The 22,981-nt window shown below is 43.4% G+C and overlaps 2 protein-coding genes across 4 annotated transcripts in view; both read left to right on the forward strand.

Annotated features, from left to right (window-relative positions):
* The first annotated feature begins 75 nt into the window (after nt 1-75).
* On the forward strand, nt 76-2,539 carry lgals2a (lectin, galactoside-binding, soluble, 2a). Its single transcript, XM_037256114.1, has 4 exons — nt 76-231; nt 1,524-1,603; nt 1,712-1,883; nt 2,031-2,539. The coding sequence occupies exons 1-4, from the start codon at nt 226-228 to the stop codon at nt 2,175-2,177; spliced, it is 405 nt and encodes a 134-aa protein (XP_037112009.1). The 5' UTR covers nt 76-225; the 3' UTR covers nt 2,178-2,539.
* A 4,446-nt stretch (nt 2,540-6,985) lies between these two features.
* LOC119125370 (voltage-dependent T-type calcium channel subunit alpha-1I-like) overlaps nt 6,986-22,981 on the forward strand; it is a 67,261-nt gene continuing 51,265 nt past the window's right edge. For all 3 annotated transcript variants that reach the window (XM_037255787.1, XM_037255790.1, XM_037255789.1), the window contains exon 1: nt 6,986-7,794. The gene's annotated coding sequence lies outside the window, so the exon portion shown is untranslated. The remainder of the gene's footprint in view (nt 7,795-22,981) is intronic.

The raw sequence follows: 22,981 nt of genomic DNA on the forward strand, positions 1-22,981 counted from the left end.
GTTGCTTGTTAAAAGCGTTATGAGTGCTTTGGAGCCTTCCTGCCATCTCATTGGTCAATGTCATCCAAAGGTTGAACGGCTCTGGCTGCCTGGACTGTCAATAAAAATGAAGCCACCTCCCACTGTGGATAAAACTCTCGAGGCCGATGAGGCGAGGCTCCTGCCACTCACTACTCCTTCTTTTCTGCTGCCCGTCATCACCGTTGACCCCATCTGCAAATCACAATGGCCGTAAGTAAAAGTCTCATTCCACTGTTGGTTAACGTTTGGCTTTCGATATGGTGAACATTTATCGATGGACTTTTTTTTTCTTTTAAATGACACATGATTGATGTGTGCAAAATATGTGACATAATGTCATCAGTCTGCTTCAATTGCAGTACTACATGGACATTTATAAAGTGCAGTTTTCTTTCGAGAGATCTGGATGTGTTCTGTTGCCTTTTATGGTGAAAGTTTTCAGTGCAGTGTTCCCATGAGCATTTGCCTGCTAATGACTGAATTCTCAGCTGCTCCTCAGTCAGCACTTAATCTTGCTGTGTTCCGCCTGTAATTGGATTTTCCTGCAAACTCACCGCTTGACCCCGCTATACGTGTTCATTGAATATATCAATAAATGTCATCCAAAAGTGAGTTCCTTCTATAAATGTCTCCTTTTGTTGGCTGCTGGGCTGACCATGTGTCTGCTGATCACGAGCTGAGGAATGTAAAGTGCCCCCCCTCCACTATGTAATGAAGTACAGCAATACTGTAAAGTTGAAAATAGATGGGCATGGTGTGTTTTTGCAAAGATCGGGTTCTCTATTAATGAGAAGTCAAGCCTGGTTGAGTCATCTTGAAAAATGTGCTCTCGAGCTGTAACATTATATTCAATGTTCCAATGTCTGAGCACGATAAAAAAGATATATATAAGGATTCCAAAGTGAACATTCTGACCTTTGTAAAAGGCGAATTTGTGATAGAGCTTGTATAATGGATTCCCCAACCAGACCTGAGGGCCCGGTGCCTTTTTTTTTTTTTTTTTTACGCACGCCCACTTGGACTCTTCCATGGAAAGAATGTTGCAGCCATTCTATTCCCCCAAGCCTACTTTTCATATCTTGGCTTGGCTGGTCTTTAACCTATAATTTTTCTTTTTCCCTTAACGTGTGCTTCTAATATGTGGCAGGATTCAAGTCAATCTCCCTGCCTGACTCAGACTTTTTTTTTTTTAAGTAAGGAACTTCCATGTTAGTGGTTGAGTGCTGAATATAATTGTAAATGGCAATGAGTGTGATGAACTTATTTCACTGCCACATGCACAGACGGAAGCATTTTGTGGCCAGACTTTTTTTGTTTTTTTTTATCCCCCACACTTTTTGGAGGAAACGGTTACATCATATACTGTATCATATTCCTCAAAGTTTGAACTTCTGCCGAGTGGGGTGGAACAGCGTGAATTTTTTTTTTTTTTTTTTATAAGTATGAGTTCATCCATTTTTTTTCAACAATATGCTCATGTCTGTGTTTGTTCTTCAATACAGGGGATGATTGTTAAGAGCATGTCCTTCAAAGTAGGGCAGACTCTGACCATTGTGGGAAAGGCTCTGCCTGACGCTTCCAAGTAAGTGCCAAAATATTGTCGGGAATATTTTCGAAACTGATAATGACATTTGATTTCTAAGCTATGGCTGCCTTGCAAAAAAAATGCTGAGGTCTCCTTGTGTTGCAGCTTTGCACTCAACCTTGGCCCCAATGAGACGGACATCACCATGCATATCAACCCACGTTTCAACGCGCACGGAGACGAGAACGCTGTGGTTTGCAACTCTTACCAGGACGGCAAATGGTGCGAGGAGCACCGCGAGGGAGGATTCCCTTTCCAGCAGGGGGAGGAGTTTAAAGTGAGACTTTTTTTTTTTTTTTTTGCTCACCCCCAATGAGAAACACATACATAGCACTGTACTTAATTTTCTATTGACTCTGGTTTAAAATGATAAGTCAGCAAATTCAGCCCCAAAAAATCCTCTCCTTTTTCTCATCCCTTGTAGATCATCATTGTGTTCACGCCGGCAGAATTCCAGGTCACTCTGTCGGATGGCTCTCAAATCCATTTTCCCAATCGCATGGGCGCAGAAAAGTACTCTTTCATCAGCTTCAGCGGAGATGCTCGTGTCACCAGCTTGGAGATTAAATAAATGACGCTCGCCGTAGGATACTCTCAAATTGGTGTTTGCCGCATTTGCCGCAAGCTCATTTTACCCCTTTTTATTTGCTCACATAAACATCCTTTACTTAGAAAAGCACCCAGCAATTTTACTGGTTTAGTTAATACCTATTGAATAATTGATCTATTTTGCAAACACAACGGCCTGAGAGATGAATGGATATTTTAGACAATAGTATAGTAGTGCATTTTATGATTGGCTGTAAAATAACACTATTTGCATTTTGTTTTATTAAAATATACTGAAACTATTCATGTTTACCCCCCAAACATTCCAGCTTTGTAGCAATGCGTGCTTTTAATAAGTATTAAAGCAGGCTAATATTCACGAGACTTTTGTAATTGTGGTCATTGACTTGTCAACGTAGTAATCCAGTTTAGCCGCCAGATGGCGACATTGTAATACAAATGTATACTACAGGGTTTACTCGAGGTTATAAAAATTTGAAATGAAAAGGGAGTTAATAGTAAACGTGGAACTGACCACTTTAAAGTAGATGATGGTTTTTATTTCTTTTTTGTTACTTTCAATGCAAACAACTTGCCACAGAAGCTTCAACCCTCAAGTGACGTCACCGAATGTGCCTTGTGGAAACAATATTAGGGGAGCACACAAATGCAAGATCACAGATTAGAACTCTGGATTTCTTTCTTCATTCCATTCAAACCCGATTTGAAATGCTGGCCTGCGTGCGTGCGAGACATTTAATTTAATCTGATGTAACAAAAGGCAATGAGACTGATTTTAGAAGGGGGGGGGGGGGGCAGCTCGAGCTCTGCATGGCGACAGGTTGCTTTCAGCTAGAATAACCCCCAAAGTGGATGAGATCACTTTTTTATTTTAGGACAACATAGTCCTTATTGCTGTCATGTGATTGACAAGAGGGGGCATGTGTGGTCATCATCATATGAGATTGTCCACCCTTGAGTATCTTTATTTGAACTAGTGGAAATGTCCAAACAAAGAGGAACGTCAACACAATAAAAGTGGGCTGTCAAGGAAGACCCTCTCAAAACATTTACCTCACAGATATGTGTGCATAAACATGAACCGTGTGGACTAAAAATGAACTACCTGAGTTGACATAAAAACTATATTTAGCTCCAGCCTGGCTCCGGATTTGTTCACCATAGCTATCAGCCGTGCACACGTTGAGATGCGCGTGGGCCCACCATGCACGGGCTGGCTCGCTGCGGTGCTGCTGCTGCTTCTCCATCCCCGCCTCTCCTGACTGCAGGGTGGTTACTCACTCACGCTTGGATTAGTAGTGTAACGCGTCTGGCTCACAGTTGTTGGGCCGGTTAGTCATCTTGCTAATTGCAAGTTGTCATCTTGTAATCTTCAGTGCTTGTAAAATCATATGTTGCACGGCCGCTCATCTCCAGAGGTTAGATGAATTCAAAGTTATGCCCGATTTTTTTTCTTTCTTTGGACATTTTCTTCATCATCCGCCTTCCCTCGATCCGTAGCCATGCGATTGCCGTGATGTCTCGTTCCAGCTCACCGAGTGAATGTTTAGTCAGGATCTGTCTCTGTGTTCTACTTGTGCACAATTGATAGACGAATCATAGTGGCAGGTCGCTGTAATGCGGGTTACCTTTATATGAGCAGGTTGCGGGGCGGGGGTGATATGCTCACCTTGCTCTCTCTCCTTAGGCACCCAGCACAGAACTCATCTCTTCCTTTATCTGCTCTGTCACCTCGCGCCACCACTTTTTATCTCCTTCTCCATCTAAGCGTGTCTCTGAAGAAATGTTCCTCATAATCTGGCTCTTTTTTTTTACAGCCAAAGTTTATTCACACTCGCTAGCTCCCTCAGGCACCAGTCCACCTCTTCTTGCAATTTCACCTCGCTGTTCAATGTGTGCATGTTATGTGGGCCATCCTGAACACTCTCGATGCAAATCTGTGTTGTGGCTACACATACATGTTGAATGTCACGTGACGTCAAACCGTAAACACGCTCCTGTGTTAATATATTGCTACCTGAGGTAATTGGCTCAAATAATAAATGATTACCGTAATTTTCGGACTATAAGTCGCACCAGAGTATAAGTCGCACCAGCCATAAAATGCCCAAAAAAGTGAAAAAAACCCATATATATGTATATAAATCGCTCCTGAGTATAAGTCGCCCCCCCACCCAAACTATGAAAAAAACCCGCGACTTATAGTCCGAAAATTACGGTAATTTTATGACCTAAATCTCAAAATGCTGCTCTTGACCCCCTCACCACATTGTATGAATCCATAAAAGCCAAACAAACAACAGTGCTGTCAACTCGACTCCCCTGATACTTTTCCTGCACGTCCACCTCAATGTTTGGATCGATACAAGCCGACAGCGAAATTGAATTAGGCTCTAATGGGAAGTTCAAACTTGCTTTATATTTACTAAATCCCCCTTGGGAGCTTTTCTGGCTAGGGAAAAAAAGGAGCAGACTGTGAAATGAGACTATAGTCGGAGATGTATGTGTACAATTTGCCTGTGTGTGCGTGCAGGCATTGGGCAAATAGACTTGACAGTGAGTCAAATGGGTTTAAATTCTTCACTTGCTGCCTCGATGTCAAGTTGATGGATGTGTGTTGAGCTCGCAAGTAAAGGAAAATCAGGACTTGAATTGAATTGAATCCTACATGCAAGTAACAATTTGTCTTTTTCTTGACTCTGTCCATGCATATGTCACCAATTGTTATCCATCCCCCTGTGCCAGTTTAGAGCGCCACATTATTTCCATGCCTCCGTGTGGCCTGCAAGCTTGTGACTGATGTCAAACTCACTTGGACCTGACCGACCGGCTGATCTGCTCAGAGCTGAACATGTCGATTCAGCTGGGACGCTAAATGTTTCATGGGAACACAGAGAGGCCGGAGTTCAACTTTCGGGTAATATCATTTTGTGTGTGTGTGTGTGTGTTCGGTTTAAGCTCTTAGGGAAAAAAAACAAAACAGGTAGTCTAACCTAGCAAAACAAAGAGGGAAGAGATAAAGGGAGACACCTAAGGCTAAACCCAAAAAAAAAATGTAATAGAAAGCATGAAGGCCACCTGGTGCTGTGTAGCCGGAAGTGAGGAATTAAGAGCGAGAGGAATTCAAAGTTAACTTTAAAGGAAAACAAATATTCACATATATAAACACACCTGTTCCTGCCTGGCTGTCATGAGCGTCGCTGAAAAAGCAATCAACAGAAAAGTGAAGTCCTCTCCAAAATCTAACAACAAAAATCACCAAATCCATTTTCATTTGAACCATTTGCAAATTTGCTCTTGACATGAATGCAGCCTCTTTCCAAAGAGAAGCTATTATCATAAGACAGGGAGATCTCAATAGTTAATAATAATCATGCAGCTTAATCGTCATCATTAAAATATAGCCGTTACCTAAGTTTGCCTCTCCAGTATGTTCTGCCAGCTAATTGCCTGACCCAAGCAAGCATTGTATTCTTCCTAAGTGCCAAGCAAGACAAAGCACACACTCAGCAAACTCCTCTTTTTTTTTTTCTCTTCCCCCCTTTCCAGCTGTGCTCCCTAAACTTCAATTATTCACAACTTATGAATAACGCACTTCACCTCAAGCTGGCAAGCGGGGGTATTTTTGCACATGATGCAGTGAATTAGTCATAACCTCACAATGGTAAAACATAGCATTTTCATTCCTCCCCACCGTCGAGCAAAATTGCCACGTTTGCTGTCAATATAGTATAGCAAGATTGATTGAGTGACGCCATTGAATACAGTGTGCTTAAAGCCTGAGGGGGCTCTTAGCGGGAACTTACTTGCTATGTCAAGTCAGGTGGTCATGTTTAATTGATCTGCAATCCCTGCAGCCTCACTCTTTTCCATGTAACCTGTTCAATAAGGAATGATTCTTTCTAATGAACACGATGGATATTGATGGTGTGGAACATTGCAGTAAAACTTCCAGATTTGTCTCACGTCCAAAAAGTCTGACTCATTCGCAGTGAAAAGAGAGGACGCTTGTCGTGCATCGTGATTGAGCAGACAGCATCAGTCAAATCACCTTCATCGTGTCAAACTTTTCGATACGAACCATTGCGCGGCAAAAGAAAGAGGTCGTGCAGAGGACACGGCTGGCTATGAAAAGCCCATTCAATGGATTAGAGGACGTCTGAAGACAAAACGTGATATTCATATGAACATTAACATTAGCACGGATTTTACTTTGACAGAGCACTGATTGAATTTCTAACATCATTGGGAAAGTTAGAGCATAAAGGGCATGTCGGGGAACTGGGCTATAATGACCAATAGTGGTGCATGAAAGAATTGACCAATTACACATCAAATGTATTTCAATTTGAACGTTTAAAACATTTTCACTTATCCCCATTTACGCAAGCGCGCGCGCGCGCGCCCGAAACCACTGGCAGCTCCGCCGGTGTTTCCAGCCGTGCGCGTTCACGCCGCCACCGTGTCCGATCCCATGAAGACATGAAACACCGCGCTTGCTCTTGCGTTTGCGTGCATCCAATTACGAAGCTAGCTAGCGTGAGCTGCTGGTCTTGTTAAAGCTTCTAAACACGACTCGTCAAATGTATGCAATTCGGCGTGCAGGATTTTCCCGCTCGAGCTTAAAAGCTTGGTCGTGTTCTCCTTAAAAAGAATCCAAAAGACATGAGTAAACCTAAATGTATTTGTCATTCAACTCTACTAAAGGTGGACTTGAAGTCATGTGCGCTCTTTTAATCCATCAGGTGCATCGCATAACACCCCCGTGCGCGCGCGCGCCCCTCCCTCTCTTTCTCTCGCGCTCACACACTCAGATGTCTTCAGTGAGAAGAGGTGATGCTGTGGCTGGCGCGCTGCAGAAGACAAACTACAAACAAATGCGTGGAAACTATTTTGTCCGTTTTCACCTGTTCCACGAGGATGAGGAAATAACATGCGATGAAGTGAAGTCCGAACGGATTTGCTTTCTTTTTTTTCATTTTCTTCTTTGCAGCAACTTGCAATTTTGTGAGGAAACGCCTCTCGGAGAAATCGCAACCTGCCTGGCTCCTAAATTGATACTTTCCCACACGTTTGTCGATTAGAGGAGTTTTTTTTCTCCAACTACACGCCAGGTCGAATTTTCTTCCCCTTTTTTGCAGCGTGCTCGATCAACGTGACGACTGAGGGTGGAAAATAAAAGTGCCCCCCACCCCAAAGAAGATTTCCGCGCATGGAGCTTGAAGTGAAACTCCCAATATTGATTAACTTTTGACATTGTCTTCCTCAGAATGGTGGTGTAAAAGCCGCCCCCCCCCCTGCATCCAACCTGGTCAGGTGGGAGACATTATTGGACATGTGAATCCAAAAAAGGAGGACCGGTGCGCACCAGACGGAGCCACAGAGGGCTGCAACGCGCAAAAAGAAAAAAAGAAAACAACTCAACATTCTCTACAGCCGAGCTTTGGAGCCTTTACGCGGCAGCATTTCAACGACGTTCTTGGAGAAGAAAATGACTTTACACGGACTGATCATGGCCAGAGGATACTGATTCTTGATGGTGTGCACCGAGCTGGAAACCCGAGGCTGGATTGTTCAGTAATTCCTGGACGTCCTCTTCGCTTTTAATGACAGTCAAGGTAAGTTTGCCCCATTTTCCATGTTGACTATTATCATATATTAACGAGGAACATCTGGGTGGAAATGCATTGAAGATAGGGGAGGTGTGGCTCGTGCATGACAACAACTACTGATATTATTTTGTGTGTTTTGGAAGGTTCTCGGGCTCCCCAACAGTGTGTGTGTGTGTGAGTGTGTCTGTGTGTGTGTGTGTGTGTGTGTGCGTGTGTGTGTGTGTGCGTGCGTGCGTGCGTGCGTGCGTATGTGTGTGTAAAAGAAATATACAATTGGTAGCGTTATTAGACAAAAAATCTGAACTGTGCGCTGTCCGTGGTCCTGAAGGAGCTTTTGTCGCTATCACCTTGGTGGTGCGCACAAGTTTTTTTTTTTTAAACTTGTCTTGTTGGATAAATGTAATGGTGAATTATTTGACATTGGCAACGAGTTAATAAAATGTATTGATTGTAAAGAGAATGCACATGAGACAAAAAAAGGCAGACTACTGTTAGCTCCACTTGGATTGGTTTCGCCACCATTCCCACGCTCTCTTGTGTCCACTTTACCTTCTTGTGGAGAGTGCAATATTCAGCTTTGTCCACTTCATTACTAAACCAAAAGCCATGATATAATCGATCAAAAAGACACTGTAGTTTTTTTTTTTCTTCCTCAAGCTAGGAAGGTGCTAAAATACTGTTCTTCTCAGTTCAGTGCAATTAATGTATTAAATCACATTAGATTGTGTAGGTGTACCTAATATTGTGGCGGGGAGTGAATGAGCTCCTGTAGCAAGCAGATAAAACCACTGTCGGGTTAATGTGACGTATATAATACACTCTGACTGTTGCACCATGCCAGTGGGTTCATTCGTCTGCATAAGGCTGCCATCATTCCAGTCTCCAAGTAATATGATTGGATTGCACACATAAACAAACGGAGTGCTTCCACTCCGCCACCCCTCCCCAGGATGAATTTTATGTTTCATGCTGCGGAATTACTGCAAGTCCCGAGCTCCCTCCTTATAATAATCATATGCCCTGGGGTGCCGTAGCCAGGCTAGGGGCAATTATTTCCAATGAACTTTGACCCCTAGGGACAAGACATCAATGAGCCTGATCATACATATTTGCTCCCTTTGTCTTTCTGTCACCTTTTTGCTAAGGCGCGTCAACTCGGGGGAGCCTAACATCATCTCGTGCTTCATTTTGATGGACGTTTTTATTCAAAGCAATGATATGTTAGATAACGAGTCATCCGGCCTTGCTTGTTGACGATCCTTTTGACAATGCAGCTGAAGATGCGGCATGGAGATGCGCCTAATAAGGAGGAATCAACACGTGCGGGAACATTTGTTATATCACAATACCAACAAGCAAGTTGGCAAATGATTTGGTTCTGAAAAAAAAAAGAAGAAAATAGGCGCATCAGTTCCATAAACACAGATGATAACACACAAACATGCAGCCTACTTTATAGCAGCAATTTTCAACTGGTGGGTCAGGGCACAAAAATGAGTCGTGGACAGCTAGCAAAAAAAAATGAAATCATGTATTTGGATTCTGATTTTTTTTTTTTTTTAGAACAGTACTGAGGTGTACCAAGTTCCCAAATAGAACATACAAGACCGGGTAGGCGTCACTCGTGCAGCCACTCTGAAAATAAACAGCTCAGCTTTTGACACGCTAACGTCATAGCTAGCAAGAGGCTTTTGGTGGTCTGTTTACAACGGTTTACATTTTTCACAAACTCGAAGTGTTGTATACATTTTCTCAGAAAGAGACGTCGAGGCTGTTTCGCCACAGGGTGGGGGGGAAGGTCAGCAGTGGCTCTCAACAACCTGACAGGAACAGGAGATGGTGCCAATAGGGAGAAGTGAGACATAAACAAAACAAAAAAAAAAGAGCGAGACACTCCCGCTGAGATAAGAAGAAACGCATAATGACCAGAGGAAAGACGGACACGAGAGACTGGGAGTCGAAAAGAAATGGGGGGGGGGGGCAGGGACGAGTGCATCAGAGCGACACGTGGGTGAGGATGAGAGAGGGATCAAGTGAGAAGTCAGGGGAGACGGAGGCTAAGCATGCACTTGGAGGGGATGAAAACAAAAAAAAGAAAGAAGGAGAAGAAAAGGAGCGGCAGGCGGATGGATGCCAGTGGAGGCTGTTGCCATTATCCAGTGGGCTGAAACAATGGCTGGACAATTGTGTGCTGAGGGCAGACACATACTGCGCCTGGAAGGCTTCCCACAAAGGCCACACAAGGAAAAAGAGAGAGAGAGAGAGAGAAGCAGGGCTTCCATTTGCCGCCGCTGTCGATATTTCACAGTGTCCAACAAAAAACATGGAAATGTGGCAGGTGAAGGCAGCAAGACACGAGTCGAAAAGAACCACTATAGAAAAAAAAAAAGAATTGGTTCAATGTACAACATCTCGTTTCACACTAATTGGCCGACAAAATCTAATGATCTCCGAGCGCCCCTCATCTTAATAACGATTTATAGGAGGACAATTTTATTGTGCAGTGAAGTCCCAAATTATTCTCAGTGTGGCTTTTTAAAGTGCCTGTAAAATATCATCCAGTTTTGTTAACTACATTAGAATGATTCAAATGAGTCGCAAGTATGAAAAGAATAAAGCTTCGAAATTGTGGCGCTGGTTGTCATGTCAGTCTTAAAAGAAACTCACGCACACTCACGGCCAACAACGAGGCGCTCTAACGCAGCCACACCAGCAGCAGATGATGTTTTCTCAGATTTCTTTTTTTGGTTTTTTTACCCATCCTGCAAACGTGAGTCACGTACGGCTCCTGGCGGCGGAGCGAGCTGTTGACTCATGCACAGTCACCCGCAGGCTCGGCTATTGTGTCATAGTGAATATGACCACGACGGGACAGACGGGGGTGCGTGTGTGCATGTGTGCATGCGTGCATGTCGCAGATCGTATCCAGGCGACTAACAACTCAAAGAACACCATGTAGCACTTGCTAAAAGAATAGCAACACCTTTGGTGCCAATCAAAAGATTCCAACTCTATTTTGCCAATAGTTTGAAGAAATTGTGTTGAGCCGATTGTAATTCTCCTCCTCAGTCCTAATTGGACTTGCCGAACAGACAAGCAGGCGTTCTTGTCTTGTCCTTGACAACATGAGCAGGTTGCTTTCATCACAAGTCATCTCGTCCTCTTCCTGCTTCCAGCTTGCTTCTTTCCACCAGTCTGCTCCGGCACTTTTAATATGATCATTATATCACGCTTGCTTCACTCTGGAGAGAGAGCGAGAGAGAGAGAGAGAGAGAGAGAGAGAGAGAGAGCGCTTGTTGTTCTAGATGAAGCCCTTGCATGTATTCCTGCTCTGTCTTCCTACTATCAGTATTTATGTCACATCTATTTCTCGACCGGGCCTCTTACGAAAGACGAGCGACGATGAAAATAAATCCTCCACCCTCGGCCGGAAGTGTTGAAAAGTGTTCAACTGTGCCTTTGTGTGCTGTTCTTAGCCTGGCCGGTTAATCCAGGTGCTTCCGCAACAATTCTTACAAACCCACGCGGGTTTCCGACTCCAGCTAATCTCCGGCGACAAGCCGCAGTGATAGGCTAGCTAACGAGGTGCTACGCGGCATGCTAGTTTTGGTGTTTCTTGAGGGTCATGTCAGAGAAAGGCTCCAGATCTCCATCCATCCATCCATCCATCCATCCATCCATCCATCCATCCATCCATCCATCCATCCATCCATCCATCCATCCATCCATCCATCCATCCATCCATCCATCCATCCATCCATCCACAGTCGCCGATGATATGTCACATGACCCGGGTTATCAGTTAATCTTCCGGTTCTCTTCTACATTAATCAACACGCCCTTGGGGGGGATGAATTTCCAAGCCCCAGTTTCATTATTGTTGATTTGCCCATTCATCTTTCTTAATGATCGATGTCTTTGATCACCTTTGCTTGTGGATGTTTTCAATTCAGGTCATAATTGCCCCCCCCCCCCAAGGGGACATCCCTGCTTAGAAAGTAGTCAACTTCCACCTTGGATGCCATATGTGGTCGTCTGTTTCAAAAGCAGAATAGAATTCAGCAGGTCGTTGACTTTCCCGCCCAGTCATTCGTGTTCCAAGTCTGAATAAATGGCAAGGTGCCATGCAAAACATGAGCGAGGAAGCTGAAATGAGAGGAAGGATTCATTTTATGCATAACTAGATTGTATCAGGAAGAGCTCTCAGCACACCTTTCCTTCGCTCCCTCCCTCCCTGGCAGTTTAGTTACCTGTCAGCGCAGATGGCGGCGACCCACGGCAGCTCTAGCATCACTAAATCATTTTGACGGACAACACATCCCATCGTTCAAGCGGGATCTGCTCAGCGCTTAGTGATGGGAGCAAATGGGCTCCCTTGATGACAAATTGTGACCTTTTCCGAGGCAGAGTGATGCCAGTTCATGAACGCATCGTTTAGCATTGGCGTGGGATGGATAAATTCCCGTCCGATTGATTGATGTGGGATTTTTACCGGAACATGGCTTTGATAACAAACATTGTCGGAGGTGAAATATGTCACTGCGGCGGGCAATGGAGATGCTGCTGCTGTCATCATTGGCAGAAGAAGCCATTCCGTGATTGGAGGAGCAGTTCCTGAAACGCTGCTCCATAACGGTTTCCGTCACACAATGGAGGAGGAAGGCAGCCAAATACGGCCATCTGGTCACTTTATTGAAGTAGAACCCGACCTTTTCTCCCCGACGTCTAGCGTGTTTTGTTGAGAAACGATTATTCTATCGATTGTTGCATGGATGAATTGGATAAAATTGTTTTTCCCCCAATTGCTGTTTTTTTTTTTTTTTTTTAATTATTTTGTTTTGACAGAATATGTACATCTAAGATCCGACACTACACAAGTCCACTTGTACACCACGGTGCTTAGCGTGATTATTGCTGACAAAAGATATTTTTTCCACCCCACAACAGCGCCATCTTCACAACAATGACACTCGATGCTCATCACTCTTCTTGAAATCTTCCCTGGATGAACAGATCTCATTGATTCACTTGCTGCGCTGTGAATACAGGAAAGGAAAATCTATTTTGTTTAAACACCAACGTGCCAGAAAGACCAAATTGTGCTTTTAGCGAAAGGTTAGCTGTATTGCAGATAGCGAGCGTCATGATGGAGCATCATCTATCCATCCAAACACTTTTTTCATCCTCTCTGTTTGTCTCGTGGCAAAGTCAGCCTGTTTTTTCAATGGCCAACTTCCTTTCATGCTGGATAGGTAATACACACACACACATTAATATGAGTCCACAGTTCACACAAAGCGGAGAGCTGCAGGGGTGTAAATGTCAGGCCTCACTCTGTCTATTTGTTGATAGATTTGATTGATCGCGCTATACTGACAGCGTGTGTTTATGTATGTGTGTGTGTGTGTGTGTGTGTGTGTGTGTGTACTTCGATACATGCTTTGTGAGGACAGGGTGCTTTTGGTAAATTGGGGAGATTGCCACAAAATGTACAAGAATTACATTAGGGTGTCATAATAATGAATTTAAATAGGGTTACAGATGATTAATTTCAGTTGAAACTGATACCTATCTTCAATTTGCCTGCATGTGATTGATTGAAATTTCATCATCAAAATGGCTTTGCGAGAATTTAACAAGTTGTCAAATCCCACGCGCTGGCAAGTTTGGGATGAAACCATATCGTCGCTCTTGTGACATTCCAAACCTGCTCCTTCTTCCAAACGCTCGCAAAACATTAGTCAAGGATCTTAATGATGTGTCGGTCAGGTCAAGTGAGGGATTGCGACTAATTGCTTCAGTCACGCGACGTGACAGCAAGCATCAGCTGAAGAAGACATTGATGGCATTTTAGAAATATGCAGGATTTTTATTAATTATTGTAGAATCAGCAATCAGCATCACGATTGGGCTCCAATGTTGGCCTGTGGGCTCTCAGTGTTTTTCCGTTCACCTGGCCCCTGGGCCATTTAGCCACGCCCACCTTATTTGCATTTCTGCTCACCTTGGTGTGCAGGTGCTTTAAATTAGCAATCAGCCACCACCTATTTATGCTTCTCCTGCACCTTCTCATCTGGTTTGATTGTTCTTCCGCTCTCATGCGAGCTCCTCCAGTAGGGTCGAGACAAGGCAAGAGCTTCCCTAGGAACCTGACAAAGTGGATTTACCATATTTGATTGACGGAACGGAATGGTGGCAGAGGAACAGGAATGATGAAAGAGAAGAAAAATGGCGGCCGTGACCCAGAATAGAGGGACAAGAGGTAAACATGAGATTTACTCTTATTAATTGTTAATTATGACTATTGTGGCTCATGTAATTAGATACTTACCGGTCAAATGTAACCATTTTAAAGCTTTTAATTGGAAGATGCATCCACAGACTCCACAAGTCCCTGCTTGTTGATCACAAGCAGGGCTAATAAATGAATTTCTATGCTGAATCCAGCCTTCCTCTCACACGCCTCATTTAGCAAACAATCCCCTTCTTTGTCTTGTGAATTCTATTAAACTGGCCCCTGCCCTGTCAAAAAGAGAAAGTAGACAAGCCAGACTTTTTGGGATGCCTTGCATGGAAGAGTTGAGCTGCATATTAAGTGTTTTGAGGGATGGCTGGGCTACATGGAACATGTCGATATGTCTACACACACACGCACACAGGTCTGGGGCCAGCCGTGTGTGTGTGTGTTGCAGTGAAATCCAGAAAAGCAATGTAGTCCCCTGTGGGCAGCAGGTAGCCCCCAAGGACCAATGCAAAGAGAAGATATGTGCCAACTCAAATTGAGAGATTGGGTACCATTGTCAATCTAAAATGACCATCAATATGCAAATTGCTGACACATAAGCAAGTGTGAATTATAATACTGCAAAAGCACTGAGCATTCAATATGATTCTTCTTACCGACCGGATACGCCACATTATTGTTGCGTCAACCATTAGGAATGGTTGATGACGCCCGGTAGAGAAAAGCCTTCATTTCAGTTCAAGTAATGAAGGCCAGAATCAGTCCAGGCCGATTAAACCATCCTGAATGTTTTGTATTAAATGAACTTCATTTCATTTCATTACTTATTCAGCACACTGCTAGCTCTTCTGTTGCTCAGCCTTTATTGCAGAGATACACACTCACGTGTGCGCGTTCTCATTTAGAGTGCCGTAAAATGATATGAAGACACTCATTGCGATCATTCCCTTTTGTACACGTCAATTAAAGTCCTATCAAGGTCCTAAATCGACATTGGGCACTTAAACCCGTGTTGTAAATCCAGCCCGAGACTTGAAGGCAAGAAATGAGCGACAGCAAAAGTGATATGTTTTTGATTCAGTCGAGCACCTCTCTAGTCAACAAACAAACAAGGGCCGTCTGCATTATTAACTCCGTCTGTCGCGAGCTTATGGAAAAAGCGCACCTAGCGAGACCCAAAGAGCAAATCACTCGAGAAGCAAAACAGACAGAATAAACCAGGCGAGATTGTGAGGCCGAGCCAGTGGATGATTTGAGAAATGAGACGTAGCGCTCTTTGCAGATCAGCCGTGAATCATCCTTTTGCTAATTGGCTCTTTTTTTTTGGCACTCCGCAATGTCTTTGTGTACACGTTACACTCTTTCACCCTTTGCTGTGCGCGCAAAGGTGAGGTGAGCACGCAAATTAGAAAACAAGTCGGGTTTGTCACGGAATCTATAGTACGTTACGTAAAGCCGCTCTGACGTAGGTGCGCGTGTCAATGGCGCCATGATGCCTCCTCGTATGCCAACAAGAAGCGTGACATATAGGATGTGCCTTTGGGAAAATGTAATGTTGCTCTTTTTTAAGCCTTGCTCTTTGTGGGAAACTTTTTGATTCATTCTTTTTAGCCTTGCGCTTTGTGGATGAGCTAAAACGTTCTTTTGTGAGCTCCCTTTTTTGGATAAATGTTCTGTCCGGCCCGGCGGCGCTATTAGCAGCATGATGGCTGCAGCAAGTGTAATCTTCCAAATCCGTCTTGTCAACGTTCAGACTCCATGTCGCTGGATAAACAAAAGGAAAGACCAATTAGGGGCTAAAAGAAATCCACAAGGTACAAAGGCAAAACGATGCTTGTTGCTGTAGCTGCAGTTTAGCCGGAACAGGACAACGCTTTAAGACAAGAGCAATTGATTTTCATGTTACACAAGATGGGCCCCCCTGCAAGTCCAGCACTTTGCCACATGAACAATTTCAAATTGAACCTGAAAGCTTCAGACAATAGCGCAGGAGGCGCTTTTCCTCCACAATTGGCTCTTTCCAATATTTGCTGTACATTGAAGGTCACAAATGAAAATGTAGATGTGCCGTATGTTTTATTTAACAGGAGCCCCAAGTGCATGTACAACAAGGTAATTGTTTGATTAATATTTCATGTTAAGACCTCATTTCGCGTGGCAGCTGCTCACCTCGACCGTATCCTGCTGTGGTCGCTTGCAAAAAAAAAACAAAAAACGATTCAAGTCAAGTTCAACATTTTGTCCACTTGTGGCTGGTTGACAAAAGAGCGGCGTGATGACTTTGGTCTTCTGGGAAATTTCAATCTGATCAAAAGTAAAACTGCATATATTTGGGTTGACATTTATGTAAGGTCATTGCTCAACAGTTTTCACTGCCAAGTTTGAGGTGATTGAATTTAGGATGCTGTTTTGCCCGCAGTCATCCACGGATGACTTGCAGGCCACGCGCTGGCATAACGGCAGAGTGACACCATCCTTGAATGCTTACCGAGATGAGATGTAAATAAGAACGAAAAAAATCAAGTGTGCCAAGAGTCGGTTCATGCCAAGGACCTTGAATATTTTCTGCATTTTTTTTTCTTCTTCCCAAGGCGAGCTCTTGAACATTTAACATGTCTGACCTAGAATGTAATATGGATCATGTTTATATTAAAGCCTCTGCATTATTTAAAGCAACTTTTATACTTGGCTCATTCTAACAGTGTTGTTTTTTTTTTCTTCCTCAAACATTTACCCTTATTTTTGTTTCTAAATATCCGTGCGTGTGTGTAAACCTTCCGTTGGTGACTATTTTTATCTTGAAGCAAAAAGTACAGCTAATGACTTCAGTGGTTCCCAGTGGACGAGCAGAATGCATTTAAGCAGCCCTGGGGGAGCCCGTGCCTGACAGTGTAGAACTGCCTCCATCCATCTCAGCCCGCTGTCTCAATATCTTTGCATTTCCTACCACATCTTTTCCATTCTGCCACTCTCTTCTCCTTTTGTCTTCTTGAAGGACTTTATAGTGTACACTTGATTGTGTTTGTTTTCTGTTGGGATTCAAACAACTCACCTCAATGGATCAAATAGGTAGTGAGCCGGACATTTCTGCAGAGACGCTTTTTGGTGTGATTGAAATTTGATTTGCCATGACAACCGTTCTGTTTCTGAAGTTACGTAATGTAAACGCGGGCAAGTGGGACAAGGCTGATTCATCTGAGTGGCTGCCTGATCATGTAAAAGCATCACTTCAAGCAAAGCTTTTTGCATTTGTCCGCTTCAAAGATGGAGCAGGTGGAACCCGCGTCGTCATAACTCCAAGATCCATATCAGCCCCGGAGAATATTTTTCGGATGGAGAAACGGCGCCGTTACGAGAAATCTTGGGTTAGAAAGTCAAAGTCTGCTTTATTGTCAGAGTATCATAATCAAGCTTTGTGCATCGACGTAGTGACGAGAAATAAAAGCAAAGCAAATCTGTAATCTTCTGAATAATGAAGAGCGGAGGGAAGGAAGAGAAAGTCTAAATAATTCAGTTGTAAGCGGGTTGCCGAGGTTATTTGGGTGCAAATAGAAGCGTTCAAGTCAATTTGTGGCTGGCAGGATTATCTCCATCCCACCTGCGTTGCTACATTAACACCAGTGTGACCCCAGCGCTAATAGCACGCAAACCGATCTTCAATTAAAGACCACTCGTGCAAAACTGGATGGTTTTTCTCCAGTGAAGAAAAACCCCCAAAATGGAATGAGTGAGTGCCGCCAAGAAATATAATAATATCCAGTTTTTTTGTTTACTAATGAATGCTAGCTACGAAAGAGCAGCATTGGCTTGAACCGTGTGTTGTATGTCTATGTAGCTATGACTTCCTTTGTTTTACGTGTGAATGTGAGACCATCAGTTGACACTTGACGGGCATTTTAAAGCTAGCTCAGTGCATTTCCCCGCACAGTTTTTCTCGCTCTCTCTGGGGAAACCGAAAACAGGAAGCCTAGTGAATTTCAAGTGAAGCCTCCATGTTTTGTTCCACTTGATGGCCCCAGCTGTGTATCATTTTCTTCTCTTTCACCGTTTTTCCTCCCTCTCGCCCGTAATCCCTGACCCATTCTCCTCATCCTTCCTTCCCTTGATATGTGAGTATGCTATGAAGCGTCATCACAATCTTTGATATTTACAACTGGCCTTGTGTGTATGTGGGTGCTTGTGTGTGTTGAGTTTGCTATGCGTTTGCTCCAAGAGCCATTTTCAAATCTCATCTTACATGGCTGAGGGTAAAAAGACCTGACACAGCACTCTGTGAGGAAGCCAAGGGGATGGAAATGGGAAGAGATGGCGAGGAATGGACGGTGAAGACAAAAGTAGGGGGGCGGAGAGCCAGGGACAAAATGAGAGCGAGGTGGCTGGCGTCCTTCTACCTGCAGGCTGGCACGAGGGAGGAGAAACCCAGTCAGAAAAAATTCTAGCTATTTACATCCATTATTTGATATCAAACCAGCCAAGGCAATATTTTGAGCAACACAAGTGTGTGATCCTTCCTTTTTATGCTTTTAAATGCTGAAATAATCAAGTTGCTATTTTGCTTCATGTAGAAGTTGCCAGTGGGTTCTTGTTGAAATCTTTTCACTGCTCATTTCCTCCTTTTAATGCAGGTGAGGCACTGACCCTTCCCTTCTTTCCTTCTCTCTGGCACAATGAGCGTGTTTGTGCAAATGAGGTAATTACGGAGGGAGGATTCCTTTGAGCTTTAAGGTTTGAGAAAAGATGCGAGGAGAGGAATGAGGGACACTTCATTAGGTACACCTGCAGCGTCTAATGAGATCCAATAAATGCCATAAAGATAACGTTCAGCTTTTGATTGACGCTGTCCAAAAAAAGAGATTGAAATGATGCAATATGGTATTGAAGTACACCGCGTCGTACTGTTTGGAATAGTTTTCACGGGCTTCTCGGAATGAAGTCGTTTTAAATCACTGCAAGCTACAACTGCAATAATCAAAATATTTGTCATGTTGTGAATCATTACATGATGCAGGAAAAGCCCGAAATGTATATTATCATCCCCACGATGATTCCTTTCATCTCACCGCTATTTTTCTTCCAGATAACGTGGCCACTTTTCCTCTTTCCTGCCTTCCGCGTGTGTGTGTGCGCCTGTTGTCCTTCTCTTTGGTCTTTGTCATTCTCAATTACCGCCTTTCCTCTCTTGGGTTGTCTCCATCTTTTATATGATTAAATCTAGATTGTTCCTTGGCTTTCCACCCTTCTCCTCTCAAATGTCTCGTTCCTATCGCCTTCACGTGTTTAACCGTTTTCCGCCACCCCCCGGGATCATACGACGCCGACGGTAGCGGCAAATAGATTTGTAGCTTTGCAGCGCGCGCACACATGAAGGCCTTTTGGCAATAACAAGTGAGCGAAAGGAAACCATAATACGTCCCAAAAGTGCTCACCAGACACCGGTTGCCTTGGCAACACTCTTTTATTTGTCTCGTATTCCTTATCTATCAGTCAGCAGAATTCACTCCTCTTATTGGCTTCAACGCCCAACATTGCTCAGCAGCTAATTTAGGAGGACATGCTCTTTGGCGTCAACCCTCCCACATCCAGTCAAACGTCTTTAGAATGATCCAGAAAACACTCTATGAAGGAATTAAACGTGCTTTGAGCACAACTGACTCCATTTTGCTGAGGTAGTGTTATGTTGTCATATAAAGCAATGGATATTTGAACAGCAACACATGTGGACAGACAATATAAAAAAATATACTATATATTCCATGGAAAAGAATATCCAATTGTAGTCACTTTTGACTGCGAATGTATTCAAGTGGGCTGTGAAAGGGTGAGCCTAGTCTTTGCTCAGACAGTTTTAGAAACGGTTCTGTCTCATCACTGATGCGCCATGTTTGACATTGCTGAGCATTGTGACCTTTGCTACGTGTTCCATCACATTTTTATTTCCAGCGGCAGGGCACCTAAATATTTGATCCACCTGAATTTATTTTCAGCCAATTCTGTTCCCAAAACATTTTTAGGTGGTAAGAATCTCTCTCTGCTACTGCGAGGTGAGCAACACCACGACTGCTCTTTTATCTTCGTTGGGTCTGAAAGCACCTGCCCATATTTTACACGCAAGTTGACAGGCCACACCAGGCCGGATATGATTAACCCTGATTTGCCGTGCCCACAAGTATGACTGCTGTCTCTCTCGCCAAGAAAAGCGCTTGTGTCATTTATCCTGATGTAAGAGTGACAGCGAGAGGTCCAACAGTAAATCATGAGGAACGTTATCAGACCACCCCTATCTTGCCACTATAGATTTGGGTTGGGAAGTTGAGAGGCACGCTCATAAATCAGTCAATGGTGTGCTGTGCTGGAGTGAGGCAATGTCCTTCCTCTCTGCATCACTTAGCAAAAATAATAACACAACAGAGCGCAGATGATGACGGAGAGAAAAATCAATCTGATTACATTTCATTTGACCATCCAGACATCCAATTTTGTTTGCTTACCTGAGGAAATTTGGCAGCGACATAAAAAAAAAAACCCAATCAAATATCTCATTTTCTTTATCATGATCTAATTCCAAAACTGTTAGCCAATAAAATCCAGCCACAGTGGCAATCAACCATGTAAGCCGTGAGGCCGTGCACCCAAACGGTAAATGGAGATTCTTGCCGGCTTGTTTACAGCTAATAGCGCTCAAACAGATTAAGCTGATGGGCCAGTGGCTCCACCTAATCCCTGACAGACAGTCACTCTCCAAACTTTCTGACACCCCGACTGCATGGTGACAGGAGGAGGAAGCTAAGGAAGTTAGCGCGTTAAGCATCTGGCCAAAATTCATCCATGGCTAACCTCTGGCTGCAGACGTAAAATACTTCCGAAAATTGGAGGTATAGCTCTGAATACTTGCGTGTCAGCAGGTTAACAGACCATTTCATGCTTGGTGTTAATGTAACTTCGCCTTCAAATTGTGCACCCTGACAAATGCGGGTGAACCATCAAAGTATCCATTGTGACTTTTAACAAGTGTGAAATAAGATGTGTTGATTCTTTTTTTTTTTTTTTTTTTTAATATGTTCCACAAATGACCCGTTTCAACAGTCACTATACATTTCCCAACCGGGAGGGAAGGTGTTTATGTATACTTGCCATTAAGCTTCCAAGTGGAAATGATGTTTCTCCATTTGGCTCCAGTGGCATTAATCACATTTTGGAAGGATGTTTTATGATGCTGTCAAAAAGCCAAGAGTCTCATTTGGGCTTAGCTTCTCTGTCACTGGCTAGTTTATAAATACATTCAACTCTGCCACGGAATATATTGATAATCTCGCCAATGGAGTCATGTGTCATTTTCAGTAGTATGTGTCAAAATGAAATTGCGGTGTTTGTTGTGCTGCTGTTTGTGCTGACACACACATACAGGATACGTACTATGTATACCATTCATTGGGGATGTGCCCTTTTTTCCTGAAATATTCCGTGTTCTCGCTCATTTTTCACTCTGCTGTGTGTCTTTGTGTGCCGTGTGTGTGTTGTCAGCCGATTGTATTGTGTCACGGTGTAAGAAAGCACTCCGCAGAGGTTGTTGCCAGGTGTTAAGTTGGTGCAGAAGTCAGAAGCATGGCAGCTCTGCTTGGCTCAGCGTTGTTCCAAATCACACAGTGGCACACAAAGGGGGACATTCACTGACACACACACACGCACACACAATGTATGCACACAAATTTGCCTTGTTAACGAATGAAATTCCCCTTTAGGAACTTTCAATGAGACCCAGATTGTGTTACTATTTATTGCAGTGTGTTTTCATGGTGCAACTAACACTTTGCATCTACTCGTCCAATTAAAGGTGCTAATTTGTGAGCACGTTTGTGTGTGTCACCTGCAGCAAGCTTGTGTGAGTTTATGTTCTCTTTCATGTTCTCTCACAACCACACGCGCAAAAGATCATAATATTAAATTTGCTCTGAATGTCAGCCAGTCTTGGGTGTGCTCTCATATATGTACGCGAGCTCCAAGGCAAGCTTCAGCTCAGCCTTGACCATAATGAGCTGGAGCTGTGTGAAAAATGGATGGATGGATGAATGGAGAGATATTTAATTGACCAAACGTGATTTAATGTTTCTGAAGAGTTTAGGGTAGTCTGCTTTACAGTAATTGCTATAAAGTCTGTCGAGCAAGCTTTTTTGGAGAAAATACTGTTAGAGACACTTATTTTTATGCGTTCTGGCTTAAAGGGGAAGCGAACCCAATTGTTTTCTTTCCAATAATATGTTGTATGTGCCTGGCTAGTCTAAACATGGCATTCTGATTAATATTGTCATTGTGGAATATAAGTTAAGAAGCAAAATTCAGCCCCCCCATCTCAGGGAGCAGACATTTTGTCACTTGCTGTCAACTGAAAATGACATCGAAGTTGACAGCAAGTTGCAAAATGGCCGCCCCCTGAGATGGAAAAAAATATATAATACTCCATTGGATCAGTTTAGCCACGATGGTTGTTTTTCTGTGCTCGTGCAGAAACTAAATTAGTATCAAGCTTTGTTTCTTGTTTTAGTAGTTTTTTTCCCCCTGTCTTATATTGTGTTGTTTACCATATTCAGGAATCTTGTCAGAGGATTACATACTGCTTATTATATCGCTCGTGTCCTATTTTCTTCCTTTGTAAAAAATAGCCTTTAATATAATTATCCTATAAAAACAAAGCCTCTCCCTCCGCCAGCACTTAATCCTGCCGTCGTAGGATTTAGCATAAATACACAAGTACTGTACCTACGTGTTTACACACTGTAGTAATTAATCAAAATGAACATTCACACGTGATCACGCTGCTTAAAATAATCATTCAGCCGCCTCCAAACATTCTTCTGTTAATGTTCCAGTGCTGAAATTGCATGGCTAGCTAGCTTGTAACGCGTGTCCGTGAGTGTGTATTTGTAAATGTGTTTGTAGCCTTGGCTTGCCTCC

Source organism: Syngnathus acus, chromosome 8 (genome assembly GCF_901709675.1).
Source record: "Syngnathus acus chromosome 8, fSynAcu1.2, whole genome shotgun sequence".
Lineage (NCBI taxonomy): Eukaryota > Metazoa > Chordata > Actinopteri > Syngnathiformes > Syngnathidae > Syngnathus > Syngnathus acus.